Consider the following 15114-nt stretch of genomic DNA (forward strand, 5'->3'; position numbering starts at 1 on the left):
ATAAAATTCACAATTCATTTCAGTTTTGTCATATTAAAAAAACTGACACTTTAGTCCGAATAATAAAGAAACGCAAGGTTACTATGTTTTTTATCCTAAGATTTGACATTTTAAAGAGACACTCGAGACATACCTGGTTAAAGTATTCTTGCGAACACAACTTCATTTAATCTGCTTGCGGCATTTACTTTTAAGGTGTGTGACAATGTGTTGTTGCAGAAAACCTGTTGCTTCCACTTATGGTGAGATGAAGAGTAATTTAATACTCTAACACATTATCTTCCGTCTGTCTTTCCTTTCCTCGGGTAAGACGTACATGAGACTGAAGCACGTTTTGTTACTTTGCAGTTTTCATCCTTACAAAAGGGGTATGTTCATCAACAAGGTCAGAACACTAGGCTACAGAACGTGTTTATCGTAACATTCTCTCCCTGTGTGCCCTTCTTCTACTTACTGTCAGCGAGCGTGGCCGCTCTCCTCTCCCCTGCCTTATCATGCTCGCAGTCTACACCTGGCAACAGTTGTCATGCAGTTGGATACTTTTACACAGACACATAAAGAAGCTGAATAGTATCCCAGGTATTTATCCTTGGCCGATATCATTGCTGACTAGGTTATACTCTATAATGCATTTGCTTCATTATGTCTTGGCACCTGCAAGCACATGAGCATCTTATCACGACAGTTCCCATTACCCAATGGACAGTTAGTGAGCATGTTTCATTGTTGTTCAGTATGTTTAGCTGCATTTATTGTTTGAGTGTGCACCTTTTATCAAAAACTATACATGTGTTTGTTTGTGTAAACACACTGACACAGTTGTGGTGTTATATGTAATGTCCACTCAGCAAGTGTTCTACAAATTACTTTCATCAGCGTGTGTGTGTGTGTGTGTGTGTGTGTGTGTGTGTGTGTGTGTGTGTGTGTGTGTGTGTGTGTGTGTGTGTGTGTGTGTGTGTGTGTGTGTGTGTGTGTGTGTGTGTGTGTGTGTGTGTGTGTGTGTGTGTGTGTGTGTGTGTGTATGTGTGTGTGGGTTGTGGGTGTGCTACTGAAGGCAGTGGACTTGAGCTGCATCCGGCGACCTCATCCCCCTCATCCCGACAGGATTACTGACACAGGATCCCCCTGCCCCTGGCAGAAATAGCAAAGACCCAAGGGCAATCCACCAGAATATAGGAACTTCCGTGTGCCTTGCTAGTGTGCAAATGTGTGTTGTGTGTGTGTGTGTGTGTGTGTGTTTGTTTGTGTGTATTTACATGGGTACCAACTCACTAAAAATGGAGCTGTTTTCCTCCCAGGTGCTGGACCTCCTGGCTCATATAAGAACATGATTTCACTGCTCTTCTCTCTCTCTGTTTCTCACTCTCTCACACAGAGCCCCCCCCCCCCATATTTTATCATATCATCTGATACTCTAGATACCTTTTTGTATGTGATGTCTGTGTGAAGAAACTTAAATAATAAGTCATTGTGCATGGATAAAACTATTTGGCACTCCACATTGTTGCTTAGGCCAACACGGGCCTATTTAAAAGTAATCCATTCTTCATTACACAAAGAAACTAGTCCATTTAAAGCAAAACCTCTTACATATAGTTTCGGATTTTGAAACTGGGTCACAAATGTGCATTTTTCTCCAAGCTGCGGTTTTCACCACAATGGAGCTTGATTTGTATTCTGACGTAACGATCGATCAGATCAATACTCACCCTTTGCTCCATACACTCCATTCAGCCTGTGCACATTAATTCAGTGTCCATCTTTCTGGACGTCTCGGTCACATTTCCTCTGTGTCTTTGTTTTTTTTTAGAAAATGCTTAATTTTTCCTGTACATGGCACTTTTTGACAAGCATTTTGTCGGTAACACCCTCCCTTACATTTAGCTTTAAGAGTTGTCCATGCAAGGATCCATTGAGTGATGAATCTCAGATTATTTTGCTGCTGTAGACAGAATTATGCTTTATTTTGTGTTTATTTACATGACGTCAAGAAATGGAACCACATTAGATGTTTTTTGAATTGCAGGCTACATGTCTGAGGGCAATAGATGTCTAAGTATTTATTGTACACCTCGTCAAATTCAACTGCAAGTGAAGCCTGTATAGTATCCGACAGATAAAGGATGACATTCAGTTGAAATTGATGGGACCTGATAAGTTGCCCATGTCTATATGTCCCAGAGATGAAAACATCCAACACATGAACACAAGTGTATTCCTTTCTAATAATAGCTGTGTTCATGAAGAAAGCTGTGTTTTCACCCTGTGGAGATGATTTATTCCCAGAGGAAAAGTGCAGGGTGTTTTGAGGTGAAGTGCATCAGTTAAGTGCATCTCTGGAGGTTTTTAAACCCTAAAGCAAACTTATTTCTCTCTTTTTTTAAGAGTGCATATAAACTGTGGTTAGATGCCATCGTGCTTGTCGGGGGCTAGAGAAGCCCAGGCTCCAGCGAGGTAGCAGCACTCTGCTCCCTTGTCAAAAATGTCCCACAAGCATCCAAAAGACTTGGGCTGCTGCTCTTGCCAAGGAAAATACGGCTTATGAAATGGAAATTCTGAGACCATTCACAGGGTGCCATGAATGATTAGATGAAGAGAAAATTGTCCATCTCAGGAGTGAAGTCTAAGGGAAAGCAAATACTGTATCTCCACCTTGCTCCACACAGACACACAACCAGCATCTTCATTACCACATTTACCTGTGTTGTGCTGTTTGTGTGCATTAAAGGGGAACCCCATATCAATTTAATACATAAAGGTCAGTTGACTCGTCATAGGAAGTGCGACTCAATTTAATGTCATCAGAGGTTGGAGAGTAAAGCTAAGCAGAACTTCTTTGTTAACTTAGAAGTTGAGGACATTTATTTAAACGATGTGGACATTTCTGATACACATCACTCTGTAGAAACACAATACTAAATTGCTGCAGTACAAACATTCACATTTAGGGCAGGAGTTCATCTCAAGTGTTTATCTGAACAGATAAAGAAAACACGTCTTACGAGCTAAAGACAGCCATTTTTTGAATTTTCTACTCCATATTATGGAATTGAGTAAAAAAAGGTTTTAAAGCCATTCAGCCGATTTTGGTAACAAGTATGGAAATTGTAAAACCTCAGTTTTATGCCCTTTGAAGATCATTACCACCCAAATGTTTTGACAATCTATGTTTGGGAAAAAAAAGTGAAGCTATGATCCATAGCTTTTACAGCCTTTTTTGTGATGTAACAAACTCAATCACTTAGATGTCGGAGTACCATATTAGAATTTTGAGAAATGGTCCAGAAAAAAGTTAATAAATAATTTTTTTTAAGGCTTGCTGTAACTACTGTAGTTAAGGCTAGCAGTTATATTTTAACCCCTCATTTGCAACTCCTACAAGTATAACATTGTTGTTTTTTTGTCAAAGCGTAAAAATGTCTATTGCACAACATCTTTTATACAGTCAAACAGTTGTCATAAAAGTCCCATACTGGATTTGGCTAAATATGTAATTTATGCATTTGGCTTTGAAGGGCTGCACTGACCTCTGTGGACTGCAGGTTGAGGACTGTTGAACCTTTGACCACACCAGGCGCAGTTAGCTGCCAGGGTGTAGTTACTCTTTGAGTAGTTACTCTGCAGGGAACTCTTTGAATGGGCTCTCAAGACCAGAATGAGGCCAACAAGATGAGGTCATGAACAGACACAGTTTAACACGAAGCAGACTGAGGCTGAAAATCAGCTGTGATTCATCTGTGGATGTATTGTGTCTACACTGCCGGTCAACAACATGATTTATTTTCTTTTTTTTATTAAGCATATATTAGACCTTCATTTTCCAGGGGGCTAAAATATGTCACTCTGCAGATTATTTTTTTCTTCCTTTGTTACCTGTCTAAGGAACATGTTGTGAACGTAGTCAGCTTTCCCTGCTTTTCAACTTGCTCTGCTGCGTGACTCAAAAGGGCGGAAGCGGAGGAGTGTGCTTGCAGTTGTAGGCTGATTATCAGGCCAATGTGTCACATTGGGGTGTCCAGGGGGCACAGAAGAGGGAAGTGCAGTTGCGGCAAAAAGAAGCCAGTGGCACACACAGGCCAAACACAGGAAATGCTCATCTCGTATCACCTACAGCTCTGTCCCTTTTTTGTGCATTTGAACTTATAGCAGTAGCTAATCATTTGTTTCTGATTTGGAACATTTTGAAATCTTTTTTCCCTGCTGTATGCCTCTGCTTCCCCCCTCTGCTCTCTTTCTGCTAGAGGATTGGACGGGAGGGGGTCTGTTGGCATTCTTGCACCGTGTGCTTTGCGCTCGACCGGGCCTTGGCTGGGGTCCATATCCCCTCTCTCTACCCTCTCTCGCTTCTCTGACTACAGCCCCTCCTCCTCCAGCCCCCAACCCCCCACCTCAACCTCTTCAACTCCCCTTGGTCGCCTCCCTAACCACCGCTCCTGCCAGCAACCGTGTGTGCTCTTCGACAAGCCCCCGCCCTCACTCACTTCTCATGCTATCACCTTCCTTAACACTTCCTCATGTATCTCCCATAATTCATTGCCCTCCCCCTTCCCTCCCTTTCGCTCACCCTTTTCCAGCCTGTGGCAGCAGGTCCAGCCTTTGTGACACAGATGCACCCAGTTGCTCTGGGCACTCGACATGGGAACGCAGCATTGGCGAGGCCGTCTGTTACAGTGTGTTTTAGGGTGTGTGTGTGTGTGTGTGTGTGTGTGTGTGTGGTGTGTGTGTGTGTGGGGTGTGTGTGTGTGTGTGTGTGTGTGTGTGTGTGTGTGTGTGTGTGTGTGTGTGTGTGTGTGTGTGTGTGTGTGTGTGTGTGTGTGTGTGTGTGTGTGTGTGTGTGTGTGTGTGTGTGTGTGTGTGTGTGTGTGTGTGTGTGTGTGTGTGTGTGCATGAGAGAGATAATACACACAGCCAGATACTAAATCAACGTTTCATGAGTTTGTTTGAGCCTAACTTTTTCTTAAACAAAAAAGTGTTTCGTTGCTGTGTGACCTAAGACCTAGAGCCATTTACACTCGCTCACACTCACAACATGCAGGTCAACTCTCTCAGGGTCTTTTTTTGGCTTGAATTTCTAACACGTTTTAGGGGTTTATGTTTGTGTGTGTGTGTGTGTGTGTGTGTGTGTGTGTGTGTCTGCATATGTGTGTTCAGTCCTTGGTGATGTCACTGGTGCATGAGGTCGTTTTGTCTCAGAAGGTCAAAGGCTTTCTGGAGATGGTTTGTCACTTGTAATTGATCCGGATACTCGGTTTAGGGTTTGAGTTATCTGTACATTATCCCTCCACTGCAGCTAGTCGCTATCGTCTCCATCAGCACAGTGATAGTGAACCAAGGGTCATAGATGCGCCTTTGTGGTGGGAGTTTCAGTTCCTTCTTTGAAAATCATTAACAGACGCATACATTAGCACAAACAGAAAAAAAGCGAAGAGAGCAGTAGACACCGACATGTGTTTATTTCAAACATTTGCGCTGCAAGGACTGGCCTCAATCTTCACCTGCTCCCTTAACCTCGTTTTATTTAAAAAAAAATGATTCAAGAGATTTTGATGGAGGATGGGGGGGGGGGGGGGGGGGGGGGTGGGTAGGAGAGAGAAATTAGATGCCTCAACACTCCACTGCCCTCTGCTCTCCATCCAACTCCCCCACACACCTGGGATGGCCATTTCATTTCAGAGTGCAGCAAATGGAAAGGTGATCTTAATCTACCCTGGTTCACTCTAACCCCCCCCTCCCTCTCTCCATCTCCCACACGCAGAGCCTCACACCGCTGATGGACAGCACACTGCCAGTTGCCTAAGCCTGCTACCAGCAGACCACATTAAGTAGATAGAGAATACTGCATACACATTGGTTTAACACCTGGGACAAATTTTCTTCATTGCAAACTAGATGTTCGTTCGTATCATTATCTTTTTTCTTTGTGATGCTGTAGTACTAACTGGCAGACATATGACCCTTCCATGGGTTCAAAAGCAATTGACAGTTGACTTTGGTCGAAGCGGTTTGACGTGACATCTCCAACATGCAGCGCCCCTCTGTTAGCTCATTACTCAGTGTTAGGTCTCTCTCGCTCTCTGTTAGGTCTGTGGTCATTATAGTCACAAGTAGAGGTATGCGCTGGGCATTGATTTCCTATGAAGAGCCTGCCGCAGGCCAGTTCATTAGGAAGGTCATCACAAACCAGTGGATTAACAGGGCTGTAGGCACATGGGGAAAGGTTATTGCTTTGGAGTGTGTGCGCATATAGTTAAGATCAAATGAGGTTTGAAGAGGTCAACTTTTTTGAGGCTAAAAAAAACACCTTTAGGAAAAGTTGAAAATTCAAAAATCCAGATTTTATCTGTAGAGTGATTTTTTTTTTTCCGGAATGTTTTTTTCTCTGTGAGACGGAGGAAATGGTTATCCTGAGGAAAGCAAAGCTCATGTTGTGCCCCTCTTTCTGTCCGCCCGTCGTTCTCCTTCTCCTCCACACATGGCTCCAGGCTGGACTGAGGCTGCAGCTCCACCCGCCCAGCCGTTACCATGGCAACGCTATCTGGGCCTACCAAGACCTGAAGCCGAAGGACATCCTGGACAACAATACAATAGCTACACAGCCAGGGTACCTGAGGGACTAAGACCTGAGAGGCCAGATCTGGGGGGGGGGTTGCAGATTGAGAGAGTAAATCCTCCCTCTTTTCTCTACCTCCCTCGCACACTCACACAGTCAGGATTAGCCTTTTGCTGGAAAAATCCAAGAGGTAGTGGAACAAAACAGCATTGAATCATTTTTTTGGTCGTAGAATTTTTAATTTTTTTGATAACTACAGTATATCTTGAATGGATTTTCTTGTGACTAAAATGTGGATGGGCATGGGACACATGGTTGATGATCTGAGATATGGTAGGTTTAGTTGATCAGGGTACCAGCTGAAGAGGAAAGAGTACATGTCATTCACGATTGGTTGAGCTTCTTTCTTTCTTTTTTCTTCACAATGGCTACGGCGCTGCTGACTGCGAGGATTGGGCCACACATCCTGCTGCTGGTGCCAGCAAGTGGAGAGAGAGAAATAGAGATGTTTAGAGTCTGTTTGCCGTGCTTGCATTCCTCCATGTACTGCTGCTAAAATAATAAGAGGGAGGGTTACCTCAGGTCGGCCCCAGCTGAGGGATACGGAACATGCATTGTTGTCATTGGCTCCATCTGAGTATCTCCCTCTTAAAGCCACAGCGCGGAGCTCAGGAGCATGCCACTGCTGCCCACTTTGCGAAAGGCACAGTGCTCAGAGGGGGATCAGAGGGCAGGATCAATGTATAGATGGACTGAGCAGTGTGTTGTTGTGTGTGTGTGTGTGTGTGTGTTGGCGTGTGTGAAAGTGTCACATTGTGGTATTAATATTACATATATCATCAATCATTGTCACACATCATCTTCAGAAGTGTCAAAATGTCACTTTAAATGATTGCTTTATTATATCAGTGGTGGAGGGGGAAAAAACTTTGCCTGGTGGCACTATTGCCATTGCTTTTATGTAACTGTTTATCACAGCCAGTATGTGTATCCCATTGAAGTCTTAAGAGGATTTTGTTCAGCGTCATGAAGTGTTATTAGCCCCGCAGTAGCTCACCAGGCAATTGAAAATCTTTACCATGGTGAAGAAGGAGTCACACTGTGACTCAGAGCTTACACAGTTTTTTGTGCGTCTTTTGTCCGTCTTATTCTGATGGTTTTCAAACACGAATTTCATGTCAATTTAAAAAGGTGTTTTATTTCTTAATGGGTTTGCACACCATAGTTGATTGTAATGGGGTTTGGGAGGATAACTGAGTGTAGGACCTGCTTAGTCATGCTAAGAAACAACCCCATCTTACACCTCTCTCTCTCTCTTCTGTATCCCTCTCACAGGCAGCCTAAGAAACAGGATGTTAATGCTTGACGGAATGCCTGCAGTCCGAGTCAAAGCTGAGCCCCTGGAATCGGAACAAGGGGTAAGAGAGCAGTTGTTTTCCAGACACAATTCCCCCTGTTTTTTTCCCTCCCCTCCTGCTTTTTCCTTTCTGTCTTTCTTCCTCCCGGCAATATAGGCCGATAATCACTACCAGGCCTGAGCAAGTGAGTGTGTGTGAGAGAGACAGAGAGACAGAGACAGAGAGTGAGTGAGTGACTGTGGGGGCTATGAGGAGTGGTCGGAGAGCATGGTAGTAAGCAGGAAGAGGGGAAGAAGAAACAAGAAGAAGAGGAAGAGGAGGAGGAGAAGGAGAAGGAGGAGGAGAGCCACAGCTGGAGCAGGAATGCATTGGGGAGTTTCTGGGAGGTGACGGGGGCCGACAGAGAGTCCGTGCAGGCTGATGGTGATTGCACAGATGTAGTCACTGCTCCGGGGAGGGAGGGTCACATGGGAAACAATAAATCCTATCTCTATCTCTGTCTGCTCTTGCCCCCCTTTTTACTTCTCTAAATTTCCCTCCATCATCTTCCCGTACATTGTTTTTCTTCTCACTAACACACATAAATATTCTCTCACGCATGCAAACAGACACAGACAAACACGCCCGCACAGCACCTCACTACACTATATACACTCTTCCTCTTCAAAGTATCACGGCTCCATCTCTTCCTCTCATGCATGTGTTGCTGGCTGCATTCTTCAAAGTGCAACACATGCCTCTATCTCTCGCAGAGCTCTCCGTCACCTCTGTGGTGTTTCAATCACTCCGTATGAATTCATCGCAGAGGACGCGTTAAATGTCACAGCAATAATTGTGAGTGTGGTGAAACTTGCACCAGCAACCTTTTGTCTTTGGTTGTTTTACACGAAAGTGTAAGTTGCAGTATTCAATCTGACGTTTTGAGCATGATGTTCAATTAGTTATGTTCAATTAGGCTGTGTGTGTGTGTGTGTGTGTGTGTGTGTGTGTGTGTGTGTGTGTGTGTGTGTGGGAATAATGGAGCTACCTCACACAGGGTTTTTCATGGCCCCCATACGGTATCAGTGCTCTCTGGTCCAACATACCTAGAAATAAAGTGGTCTTGTTATGGAGAAGCTGTTGCTAGGTTACCAGGGCTTTGTGTTGCTGCCACACAGCTGTGTGTGTGTGTGTGTGTGTGTGTGTGTGTGCGCGCAGTGGGTAGCAGGCCACTTAATATTGGTTATCATGATGAATTTGTTTTCTGTTATTATTGATTTCCATTCATAACTTATCAATAATGCGTTGGACCCCAATAAAACACCAGGGGCACTTCATGGGAGAAGAGCAACATGTTGTCTGTTGAGCATCAGCCTTATGATGGATGAGAAAAATAGCAGCTGCTGATGATAACCCATCAGCTTGCCCAAAGTCTTGGAGAGAGTTGTATGGCTGTGTATGTAAGTACGTTATGTATTGAATAAAAATTAAATGGTCTCTCCACAACCAAGGACTTGACAGAGAGGCAGCAGGTGGCTACTTTCTGGGTGTCCTTCTCCCAGCCGTCTCTCAAGGCTTAGAGAGCCGTGCTCGTGCACCGCTACCTAATACCTGGTGTTTTGAAGTCTTTCTCCATACATGTAGTGATGTCAGTCACAGACAGGATGTGAGCACTGCTGCAGCCCACACGGCTTTGATGTGCACTGAGATCCAATCTCTGCCCTAACAGACTGTGTGCTTCCCTTTTAGACGGCAGATGCAGACAGACAGTTTAGGCTGCTGCAGAAATGTGGTCTTCATTTGGGTGGCGGGGGGCCAAGGGCTTGCTGGAAATGGTCTGCCTCGATAGACAATTCGCCCTCAAGGGGCTGGAAAATCTGCCCCGCGAACCAGTATCCCCTAATAAAGACAATGGCATGAGGACAGAGGCAGGGCGGGTCGAGCATATCTTTACACAGCGTGTGCGAGTATGTGTAGGTTTGGAGCGTGTGCATGTGTTTGTATCTGTCAAAGTGAGAGTGGGGGTGGCTTAAGTTTTCCATTGGCCTAGTTGAGATGAGTCTGAGAACCTAACACCACAATGCAAATAAGTTTCTGTTTTTGACTTTTCTGCAACAACACACAAGTAGTTCCCCTTTTCACACAGGAGCCACACAGGTTTGGCCAATCTTCCCAGGTTGTCAGTAACTTGACTCCATTGCTTAATGTCATGTTCATCGTGAGCACCCCTGCAAAAACTACACTAAAAGTTAACCAAACACTTTTGAATGAAGATTTTATTTAAGAGTATAATAAGGAAAAGTGAAATATATCAGCAAGTACAGATATCCATCTTCAATTCAGCTAACTCAGGTGCTTTGACACTGCCTCAGCTTAGTTAAAAATACAAACTACACATCATTTGTTCAAGTTCATTTGAACTAAACAACAAAGTAAAAATATGAATACAAGTGTGGGACCCTGTTGATCTTTTAAGGATTTTTCTTATTTTATTTTTTTACAGAAAAATGAATACGTCAGTGCTATGTTACACAAACCATAAACTACACACACCACTAAAACACAAAGCTTTAGCATTTCTGTTCAGCTATTTCTTATTACTCATAATTAGACATTCGCTACTGATATAAAGTAATACAGCAATATGCCATTATTGTCCTCAGGCTCTAAATTAGAATTTATTTTCATTTTTCAGCTTTGAAACATGGCTCAGTCAGTATGCGTTTCAGATTACTTTTGTGGTTGGCACATACATATTTTCCTCAGTAGCAGGGAAGAACTGGCGATACTTCACAACTTTAGTAGCCATCTAGACACACTTTAAGAGCTCTCACTGAGAAAGACAAGATTTCCAAAACACTGAGATCACACCTCAATGGGCCCAGTGACTTCAAAGCCTCTGGGCAGTATAGCTAGAGGCAGTCCGTGACACTCACAGCCTATGCAGAACTTGCAAAAACACAGAGAGAGCACGTGCAAAAGCAGCTGGACGATAGCCTGAGGGTCTGTCCAAGAAGATGGAGTTGATGCAGAACAAGCACAGGGGACCTTTGACATCGCATACATACATCTGATCAATTAAAGTACTATTGCTTTTTCAAGGTAGAGCTTGGGAGCATAAGCCTATTGATAGCAGTTTGACAATCGGGGCTATTTTGGTTAATAGGGACTTTATTTTAAGTCCTCCTAGCCTTTATAAGCAATAACATTTAACAAATCTGTATCAATGTTAAACAGATTATAATGTAGGGGTAATAATCAGATATAAGTGTTTATGTATGTATTTGTTATCAATTATAACTCAAAATGTTGCACCCAGAGGTCTACAAGATGTTGCAAGACAATATAGTAATGGATGACAATATAGTAAAACTCTGGGTTGCAGTTATGATATACAATTATGTATTCATAGGATAAGTTATTATTGTGTACAACTAATGTACCTTAAAGGCTCTCGGTCATATAAACAATACAGTATATAGCTGCATACAACTACATTATAAACCATTTATTAAATGTATTTTTACTTCTTATAAATGCTAAATAGGGGGACATAAAGTAAAGTTTTATTCTGTTCTTAAGACGGTCAATGGTGACTCCGATTACCTGTAAGGAAATATGTTGCTGTGCATTTCGAGCATACAAATATCATTAGAATAAAAGTGAGCATAAGTAATTATTTTTTTGGGATAATTAGTTCTGTCTTATGTTTTGATGTGGCTGACTTTTCAATATAATAATTGCTTCATGTCTGTCCTTACTAAGGGGAGTTAGATCACTGAGCAGAATGTTCATTGCTTCCTTAAAAAGCAGAGGCTTGTCTGCCAAATATAACTTATTAAAACCCGTTTACTATAAATGGTCAATTCCTCGAGGGAAGAGCCTTTTACTGAACTGCACTAAAAACAACATAAGTAATCATCTCGTTCAATTTTTCACAAATAATGGGGTTAAGCTTTTTTACGCTTGTGATGCTTAAGGCTGTTTATTTTCTGTTGATACGTAAAGAGAGAAAGAAAAACCTTAAATCAAAATAGTTCAAAGTTTTCTTTTCCCCAAAGCCTGATTACATACATATATTTGAATAAAAATTTCTGCTCAAAATGCTTGGTGTGTGGTATTTTGGAGTAGTCCATGATGTGCTCCGAACCTTGACCGGACAACACTGACCCTGAGCTGAACCCAGATGTAGGTCCAGAGGTCGTCAGAGGGCATATTTCACGGGCCAGGGTTTGTTTTACAACTGTGGAGGAGTCACACAGGGAGAAGCCCATTCCGATTCACAGGGTCGCAACATTTCCTTGAGGCCGAGAACGAGTATACAAGTCTGGTGTAAAAATAGAAGGCTACTACATAAAAGAACCCACACACACACGCACACACACGCACACACACACACACACACACACACACAAACACACATGCACACCACTCCGAAAAATTCGTAATTCGCCACAGATCCACTCGCAGCCAGCATTACATAAGGGGAAAGAAATGTGAGTCTCACAAAAACAAAAGCAAGGATGACAATGCCTGGTACGGAGCATTTTTCACATCTGCTGCAGCTGTAACTGAGGTGCAAATGTTCCCTTTACTTTAATGAGCTCTTCCTGTTTGATTTGTAAAAAAAAATTGTGTCTGTGCTCATTCCCTATCGGCCCTCACTGTGTGACTGAAAGGCTCCACTGTGAGGATCAACAGCAATCAACAAACGCTCCAGCATCTCTCCTACATTAAACATTGAGAGTCTCGGTCTATGTAACATGGTTCATTTGACTTTATAACCAAAAACATTGCGGTGTTCAATAATGTCCGAAGTATGAGAATCCAGAGAGAGGAACAGCTAGTAGCAGGACGAGTGTTGTTTTTCTACTGTGTATGTTCCTTATTATCTTTTCCAAGTAAACAGGTTCCTGAAACTTGTGCAGACAGACAGGGAGGTTGAGTTACAGTCTGCTTGGTGTTAAGTGAAAGATGTGTTGAGGGATACCTTGAGCCACCAGCGTTGGCCTTAGGAGGCCCATCGCTGAGAGACACACACAGGGAGAGAGAGAGAGAGAGACAGAGAGAGAGACGGTCAGGAAATTGAGCCCATATGATGTTTTTCCACCGTCACAAAGGAGATTTAGGAGAGATACAAGGGGAGCCAAGAGAGCAACGTTTCTGTGGGAGTGATGGAAAACAGGAGGAAGAGTGAGAGAGAGAGTGAGAGAGAGCCACCCACGCCCAAGAGAAAAAGAAAGAGAGAAAGTATACAGTGAAAGGAGGCTTGTGACATCATGGTAACCAAAGGGACTTCGCAGAAGGAGCTGAATGCTCGAATGAACATGAGGAAATGAATTACTCCTTTTTAAGTCTAAATGTCCTTGCATATGCCTTTCTGACATACAGTATGTATCTCTCTCATGCAGTATTGTGTTCCTGAATTCATCATTAACATGCCACTCTGGCCACGAATACACTGACTGTTTTTCCAACTTCTTTCCTCACAGTTGTGTGTGTGTCAGTGTAGTGCCTTTTAATATGGTAGCCTATTAAAATGTCAAAAATGAATCTAACATTATTACTTATTTTTTTACTTACTCCCGCAGTCACCTAAAGTGCGCCCTTACTCTGCAATGGACGGCGTCCCCTTCTTCCTCAGCAGAGTGAAACCCGAGCCTCCGGAGGACCTGCTGGCTCACGACCTGCACTTCCACACACAGACCGAGCCGGTGGACCTGTCAATCAACAAACCCCGCCCCCCCTCTTCTTCACTATCACTATCCAACTGCCCCACCACAACTTCGTCCTGCTCCCCGCTCAGATACGCTTTCTCCCCTTCGTCTCTGTCGTCTTCGTCCTCCTCCTCCTCCTCCTCATCGCCGTCGGTGATCACCTCGGCGGCGTCGGTGCTCACGCCGGGCCCTCTGGTTGCCCCCGGCGCCGGGTTGCGAGGTCAGCCGTATTTGCACATCCTGCACTCTGTGCCGCCCCCTCCATCCAGCCCTCTGAGCCTGCAGGGAGCGGCAGGCAAACTGGCCAGCCACGTTCACCGCATCCCCGTGGTGGTGCAGTCGCTGCCACTCATGTACACCACTGCCGTCAGATCACCCTCCAGCCTCCACAACAACGCCATCATGCTACCTCTGCTGGACGAGGCCAAAAGCCATGGCAAAGGTGAGAAAGTGCAAAACATAAAATCTTCTCTCCATATTCATATCGACTGAGTTGGTTCTTTTGGGGGTTTCTATTAAAGGTGTAGAGTTTAACTTTTTTCTCATATAAAGGAATGTCGGTTACATTCGAGCCTTCACCCCAAACGAGTTGACACAAAGTTGATTAAGCCTTATCAGCTCCACAAAACTCTCACTGTATTTCTCAGTATGGTAGCGTTTACAAACTGGTGTCGCCGCCCTCCCCCGACACTGGTGCAGGAGCTTAGAAAAATCCCAAGAAGCGCACAAGAAAATGTTTCAGTTGTTGATTCTACTGCTAAGAAGCAACCTGGATATACAACAGAAGGTATAAAATCCACGCGTGATCATCAAAAGGCTAACCTCATGTAGAAGAGTTGACAGTGTTGTTGTAATTACTCAGAATTCCTCATGGGGGCAACATACACTCAACAAAAATATAAACGCAACACTTTTGTTTTTGCTCCCATTTTTCATGAGATGGACTTAAAGATCTAAAATTCATTCCAGATACACAATTGTACCATTTCTCTCAAACATTGTTCACAAATCTGTCTAAATGTGTGATAGTGAGCACTTCTGCTTTGCTGAGATAATCCATCCCACCTCACAGGTGTGCCACATCAAGATGCTGATCTGACATCATGATTAGTGCACAGGTGTGCCTTAGACTGTCCACAATAAAAGGCCACTCTGAAATGTGCAGTTTTGTCTCACAGCAAAATGCCACAGATGCCACAAGCATTGAGGGAGCGTGCAATTGGCATGCTGACAGCAGGAATGTCAACCAGATCTGTTGCTCGTGCATTGAATGTTCATTTCTCCACCATAAGCCGTCTCCAGCAACTTCGCACAGCCATTGAAGAAGAGTGGACCAACATTCCACAGGCCACAATTGACAATCTGATAAACTCTATGCGAAGAAGATGTGTTGCACTGCATGAGGCAAATGGTGGTCACACCAGATACTGACTGGTTCTGAGTCCCCAGACCCCCAATAAAGCAAAAAAATGCACATTTCAGAGTGGCCTTTTATTGTGGACAGTCTAAG

At 43.7% G+C, this 15114-nt stretch overlaps 1 protein-coding gene across 2 annotated transcripts in view; it reads left to right on the top strand.

Annotated features, from left to right (window-relative positions):
- Nucleotides 1–15114, top strand: part of klf12b (Kruppel like factor 12b) — a 35405-nt gene that overhangs the window by 3275 nt on the left and 17016 nt on the right. For both annotated transcript variants that reach the window (XM_080037756.1, XM_080037757.1), the window contains exons 2-3: nucleotides 7886–7968; nucleotides 13479–14046. In XM_080037756.1, the coding sequence (XP_079893882.1) occupies nucleotides 7886–7968; nucleotides 13479–14046 (651 nt within the window). The remainder of the gene's footprint in view (nucleotides 1–7885; nucleotides 7969–13478; nucleotides 14047–15114) is intronic.

This window comes from Ammodytes marinus (assembly GCF_949987685.1).
Source record: "Ammodytes marinus genome assembly, chromosome: 12".
Taxonomy (NCBI): domain Eukaryota; kingdom Metazoa; phylum Chordata; class Actinopteri; order Uranoscopiformes; family Ammodytidae; genus Ammodytes; species Ammodytes marinus.